Source organism: Ostrinia nubilalis, chromosome 10 (genome assembly GCF_963855985.1).
Source record: "Ostrinia nubilalis chromosome 10, ilOstNubi1.1, whole genome shotgun sequence".
Classification (NCBI taxonomy): Eukaryota; Metazoa; Arthropoda; class Insecta; order Lepidoptera; family Crambidae; genus Ostrinia; species Ostrinia nubilalis.
In genome coordinates this window covers 14,516,484-14,523,833 of record NC_087097.1, presented here as the reverse complement: position 1 = coordinate 14,523,833, position 7,350 = coordinate 14,516,484, and the positions used below count along the sequence as shown (strand labels likewise).

General features: G+C 39.1%; 1 protein-coding gene across 1 annotated transcript; it reads left to right on the top strand.

Annotated features, from left to right (window-relative positions):
* The first annotated feature begins 129 nt into the window (after positions 1–129).
* Positions 130–7,346, top strand: LOC135075457 (hepatocyte growth factor-regulated tyrosine kinase substrate-like). Its single transcript, XM_063969897.1, has 6 exons — positions 130–193; positions 396–829; positions 1,258–1,463; positions 1,812–2,015; positions 2,998–3,849; positions 7,041–7,346. Exons 2-6 carry the CDS (start codon positions 550–552, stop codon positions 7,344–7,346), a joined length of 1,848 nt encoding a protein of 615 aa, XP_063825967.1. The 5' UTR covers positions 130–193; positions 396–549.
* Positions 7,347–7,350: the final 4 nt, after the last annotated feature.

Sequence of the window (7,350 nt, the reverse complement as noted above, 5' to 3'; positions counted from 1 at the left end):
ATTAGGTATTCATAAAAATTAAAGTAATAAAAACAAAATCTAAAGGTGAACTTAGAAAGGCAAACTAAATCAACAAAAACAAAATTAATTCAATTTATTTATTTCATAACCTGGTAACACTGACAGTTTGCGTGCGAATTGCGTCCTCATTCAGACAGCACGTATTTTGCTAATTAATTAAAATAATACAACAGTAAATCACTTTTTTCGAATTGATTCATTACAAGTGGAATGTATAGTGATGCATAAAATATTAGTTCATTATGTCCTAGTAACGGAATACTCTACAATGACCCTTGAGTTCACGGCTGCATTTGCTTGCGCATCGTGATATTACCCAATTTGGTGAAGAAATTCCAAACATTCTATCCGTTTGTTTTGTTTATTTTCCGCAGATCATATTCACATGAACGCCTGGAGGTTGTATTCTGTCTGTATCAGTTGCAAATGCTGCATTATGGTTATGATGTTCATAATCGAGTCATTGAACCTAGTTGCGGCGTGGTGACACTGTGCTGTGGTTTGTGGGTCGTAAATATGTAAATAAACATGAACGATATCAGCGTAAAAATAGTGGAATCAGTGAAGGAGCAGCCCGTCGGTGATGAGACGCCCTCGGCTGGTATCCTTGCGGAAAATGCGGTGGATCCATTGGCGATAGAAGACAGTGCCGTGGGTGTTTCAAAGACTCCTTTGAATGAAGAGGGCACGCCAGAGATTGTAGTAAAGGCGGGAATCTGTGATGAAAATGCCAAAGATGAGAAGTCCATTGAGAGTGATAGGAAGGAATGTGATAAGTTAGTTGCATTACAAGCAGAAAGGATAAAAGGTAATTTGGTTGTAAATGGCTTGCTCAAGAAGTTTTTTTAATGTTTAAAAAAAGATAGAGCAAAGGTTTTGTTCTATAAATCTTACTCATGAGTACTTTTATATTTTTATTGATGGTAGATGCAAATACAACTGACACTTGAGTCACCATACAATTTAATAATTATTTAAATCTATTGCGAGCTTCATTGATTGCCTCATTGATTGATATGATTTTATAGTTATTAGTGTTTAGTCTAATTTGTAAAGATCTTGTTTTAGATCAAGGTTACCCAAGTAGGTTGTTTGATTTGAAGGTTTGTATTTATTTGATGACTAAACTACAGTGACAAGTTTACTGTTGAAATAATACCCATATTATAGTTAAATACCAAGCATAATATTCATTACAGTAAAAAAACCTTTTTAAAATGAATATAACATTTTCAGAGGAATTACTAAAAGAGGATAGCAACTCTCCCTGTTTTGTGGAGCCGTCCGAAGAGAAGGCGACACCGGTTCATGATGCAGAGACTCCGGTTGAGGCAGAGCAGACAGAACCAGTTGCCGAATCAGTCCCAGCTGACGAGGAGCCTATGACAGTTGATGAGTCCGTTAAGGAGCCTGAGACTGTAGCCGTAGCCGAAGCCCCTAAAGTAATTATAGTTGTAGTATTTTTTATATCATACATTATGAGGTTTTCTGTTTATTTTTATAAAATAAGTATGTTCAGGACTTCAGTTTTTACAAGATTCCTATTAGTCAATGTGTTGATTAGACAATAAGGCTGAGTACCATCTTACTTTAACAAAAGTAATAAATCTTTCAAACTTCATACAAAAAGCACCACTTTTGTTAAAATAAGCTGGTGCAACTCAGCCTAATTGAACAACAAAATATCACACACCAATATAATTTTTAACCTAAATACTTTGTTTGAATTATCTTTTAGATCAACAATCTTTTCATAATATAATTCTAAAATTGCATAACATCTCTTCCAGACCGTTATCCCCGTAGAAACACCTCCGCCTAAGGAACCCAGTCCTCTCAAAGAAGTTCTACCGGTTGTTGAAGTTCCATCGACGGTGGAAACCGATGTAGAGATGAACGAAACACCAAAAGATGACGATAAACCTGAACCCCCCAAGGATCCCAAGCCTAAAAAGGAATCTGTAAATGGTGATGTTAGTAAGGGAAGTCATAAGGTGAGGAAATAATAATAATAAGTTCTTTTTTGCTTCATGTTGGTACAATAGCACATCATAAATGAATAATTTAGTAACAAATAGTTTAAATACATGTTGTTTTGCAGCATAAATGTTAAGCTGATGTGCTGTTCACTGTACATACAATGTTTACATATGGATTTTTAATTTTGTTAATCTGGTAATGGATGACAAAATTGATGCAATATTATTTTTGGAGTAAATGTGGACAAACATGATACTTATTTCTTATAAATTTTGTTAACAGTAGATTTCTAATACATAGGTATTTCCTCTCAAAAAAAAAAAAGATAAATTTTGTTTATTTTATGGGGGTGATAAAAGAAGTCTTATGTGGAGGGTACAGGAAAATGTCTTTGAAATAATTAACGAATAGCTCCTTTTTACCAAGATCAAAGCATTTACATACTACAATAAAATAGAGGTCAAACATCCACTCATGATAAGAAAGACATATTGACTGCTGACTTTTGAAGGTGAAATTGAGACATAATACAATGTCTTAAAACCCCGAATTCTTGATGATTTTGGATGTCAATCATTTTCACTGTAGACATAACCTTTGACCTTATAAAATATCTTAATTATTTATACCTGAGTCTGTTGAAAATTGTATAATAATGATAGTTGTGACTATTACCCATGCCTGTTTTCACGTATTATCAGGTATATTGAGAGAATGTTAGAAGTTTATAACTAAAATTGATCCTGAAATTAATTTGCTCAGACCCACATATAAAATATTTTATTATATTATTCTAAAGCGTCATTTATACGAGACTAAACGTTATTAATCGCTGCTTGTTTATTTTTCCATATTTTTTGTAACATAAGGGATTCCTATACTTATACCATTATAATGTATGAATAGCGGTTAAGTGGTTACTCCATTATCCTCCTTTTAGCCATCCACGTACAGGTTTACACTTTAGTATTTTATTACATGGAGGTTTTGTTCCAGGATGACCAATCTTCGAAGCGGCGCGCCAGCGAAGAGGTCGAAACAGATTCACCGCTCAAGAAACTGTACCAAGAAGTAGAGAAAGCCTTCCCTCAACACGATATTATGATCAACGACTACATACAAACCGCCACGAAAAATAACATAGAGGAAATACAAAAGCACACGGAACAGTTGTTAGCAGAAATACAGACCTTACGTGAACTAGCACAGAAAAAGGAACAAGAATGGAACAATATACTGCACTTAAAGAAAGTGAAAGAGGAAATTTTACTAAGGTTGTTAAGAAGAAAGCAAGTACTGTCATTTGAAAAGGCGGCTGAGGTGAACGGATCAGACCGCACTGACCCATTTGACTACTTGAATCAAGCAAAAAACTTAGCGATAGACAAAAGTGACGAGATCTCAGGGTTGTCAATCAAGCAGCCTGGCCCCTCAAGCATGAGCCCCATGATGCAACCTCAAGTGATGCCGGTGACTTCCCACTTCAACCCTATGTCAGGGCTGCCCCCACCATACGACAAAGCTGCACATATGCAAAATATGCCAAAGCCAGTTTACCCACAGCCCATGATGATGCCTGGCCCAATGCCAGGGTTCCCACGGGACATGAACGGGCAATTGCCCACTGGGTACAACATGCCTATGGGTCGGCAGGGCCCCACCAAGGATGTGAAGTCGATCATAGCTGATTATAGACAGCGGAATCCTGAGATGACTCCGCGAAGGGGTCGGAGAATGAAATCGATTTTAAATCCTAATATGATGGGTGCCCCGAGGCCAATAGCACCGAAAATGGATAGCATGAACAACTTGAACAACCTGAATATGCTTTTCAACAATTTAGATATGGTGAGTCATCTACTTTATTATTAATTGCTTACAATTTTTTAGTGTAGTCGGCCAGTATTTGTCTCGGAGCAGTGGAAGGACGAAGTTATTTTAGGATGTAATAAATGCGTCATACAGAAAACTAAACGAGTAGTTACGAACAATTTGATATTTACATTGCCAATATTGTAGGGAAAATATGTATGGGAATTTTCCCATGTGGTGAAGAAATTTTCCATATTGAGTCATATGGATTGAGTCTTCTTTAAAACATTATTATTTTAACTTGTTCCTCCTTGCAGCTGTTTTTCTAATCTTCAAATAACGCTAATCAATTTGTACACTCTCATAGATCAGAGACAAAGGAAAACGATCCGTACTCTATGGTGTTAAGGTCATGCGTAGTTTTCTTGTCGTAGCAAGTCGCGGCTTCAATTTGCGATCGCGATCCTTGACCTCATTGCGTGATGTTAGTGCACCGTAATAGAGTTGTACTCTAGATCCGAAGGACCAAGCGTAATTTAATTTAAGATTTGGACTCGCAAAAGTCCAGGCCTCGATTCCCAGGTGGGGTACCTAGACCCGCACAAATGATAAAATAAGTTTTGTTTAGACAGAAAGAAAGACAAACACTGCCATTTTGTCGCATTCGTGTTCCCCAGAAGTTCTAGAAATATGAATCTGTGCTTCAGAGTGTACGTCAAATGTCGGTCTTGTTTTTTTGATGGGTGAATCTGGTCTGGAGGAAAGCGCCTGACTACTACTACATAGTTTGCAGAGACACGTGCGTGCATATATTCCAAATGCCCAGACCACAAAAGATAACAGAAGACAAACTCCACACTAAACGCGCTCGAGCCACGCACACATAGACACCGCTCTAGCAAGACTGTCTTGGACGAATGCGAGCGCGACAGACGTTCGCCACACGTTCGCTGTGGTTCGCTTGAGTCACGCGCCGGTCAACCGCCTGTGATATTATTTTGTTTTGCGAAATTGACGAAAATGAGTGAACAGAAAAAGTCGTATTATAATTGTTCGGTATTTGGTTGCTTAAACTCATCATTAAATACCGAATTTTCATTTTTTAAATTACCAGTTGATTCGGGGAGGTAAGTAAGTTATTTATTTGAATTTCAATTGAAATTGAAAGCCAACTCAATTATTAGGAATATCAAATTGTTTTAGAGAGGTTTTAGGAATTATTGGATAACTAGCTTTTGCCCGCGACTTCACCCGCGTGAAATTTAGTTTGTCACAGATCGTCATAAATTATAGCCTATATGTTATTCAGGGTTATAAACAATAATACTGTAAAGTTACATCAAAATCCGTTCAGTAGTTTTTGCGTGAAAGAGCAACAAACATCCAGACATCCAAACTTTCGCATTTATAATATTAGTTGGATAATAGTGTCACTCAACTAAATACTACTTCCTTCTCGTGTATTTGTTTGCAAACTATTACTATAATAACGTACTAAATATAAATAAGTATACGTGGATATTTGTTATTGTCTTTCTTGCATAGTATTAAGAGTAACATTTTTCTATCTTATCGAAATAAACGCAACACATGACAAGACAACCCTAGCGCGACGGCCGAGCGTGCGAGCGAGAGAGGTATGCAAAGCGAGGTACATACATGAGTTTACCTTCTGTTATATTTTGTGCCCAGACATAGTCATACATAACATGTCTATCAGTGCCTTATTACATACATCATCATAATATAACTCATTAATAAACGTCGCGTTAAGACCCGTGTCTTACTATTTTAATCATCATACTTGCCCGCATTTCATACAAGTTTTCACCCACTCACTCACTGAAAGTTTCACTTTCGATATTTCCGATGCTGAGCTATGTTAAGTAGTTGCAGTGAAATCTATATCTAATTTTAAACTTCAAATAGCACTTGAGATTTGCGACCGGTCTCCTTGACCGAGAAGGCAAGGTCGCCACAAGATCGCGGGTCAATGTTATAATTATTTATTGGACAGTTTCCGACAGTTCAGCAGTTTCGACCATTATAGTGGATTAGTGGAGAAATTACACATAATGTAATGTACCTATTTAACTCTTATAAAAAAACTAGCTTTCCGCCCGCGGCTTCACCCGCGTGGAATTTTGTCTGTCAGAGAAAAACTTTATCGCGCACGTCCCTGTTTCAAAAACCGGGATAAAAACTATCCTATGTCCTTTCCCAGGACTCAAACAATCTCTATGCCAAATTTCATCAAAATCGGTTCAGTGGTTTAGGCGTGAAAGCGAGACAGACAGACAGAGTTACTTTCGCATTTATATTAGTATAGATATAATATTAGTATAGATACATACAATAAATCATTGTTACATGAAGTACATAATGAAGATGAAAACAGTGTGTATATTACTAGTAACTACCTACATCCCAACTATCCCAACTAATATTATAAATGCGAAAGTAACTCTGTCTGTCTGTCTGTCTGTCTGTCTGTTACGCTTTCCCGCTTAAACCTCGCAACCGATTTTGATGAAATTTGGCATAGAGATAGTTTGAGTCCCGGGAAAGAACATAGGATAGTTTTTATCCCGGTTTTTGAAACAGGGACGAGCGCGATAAAGTTTTTCTGTGACAGACAAAATTCCACGCGGGCGAAGCCGCGGGCGGAAAGCTAGTTGATGATATAATCACTGGCCGTAACAGCGTATTACACTTGAAAATTTCGACAGGTTCATACTCAGATAGAAGAGCAGTCGCCCGGCAAGCGAAAGGTCGTAGGTTCGATTCCCACCTTAGGCGGTTCGATTTTACAAGTTATTTAAAAAAACTAGATTCAGCGCACCTCACCACTAATCAACGCTAAATTTTGTCAGTGTGTGCGAGCGCGCCGCATATGTATTGGCGCGCTCACATACAAACCGCGCTCGGGCGTTTTATGAAGATGACCTACTCATTTGTATTTACTCTGCTCTTAACGTCAGGACATTTTAATAACTATAGTCTGGTCCGTGAGCACGTAGAATTTTGTCCAATGACCCCTAGCTACCCATCCTTATCGCTCGCGCGTAATTATGTTGCTATCGCGCTCGCACACTCACTGCGGGTGCCAGTCGCACAGTCGCGACAGCAATATAATTACGCGCGAGCGATAAGGATGGGTAGCTAGGGGTCATTGGACAAAATTCTACGTGCTCACGGACCGGGCTTTACATAAAATTGCTTTTCAGAACCAAAAAGCGATGCTGGAAAGGTTGCAACAGATCCAAGCGGGAGGTTTACCCAATGGGCTCTCGTTCAAAGACGTACTCGTTCAGTTCGCAAATATGCAGCAGAGCAGTTCCGGGCTCATCCCGCCGCGGCCGGAGCCCCCGAGGCCGGAGCCCCACGCGCGCCCGGAGCCCCGCCGCCGGCCCGAGCCGCGCCATGAAGAGATGCACCCGCCGCCTAAACAGGTACGCCCCGCGGATGCCCCGCGAACGCCCCACAAATGCCCCGCGGTCGGCTCAAGCCCCGCCGCCGCCCGGGCCGCGTAATGTA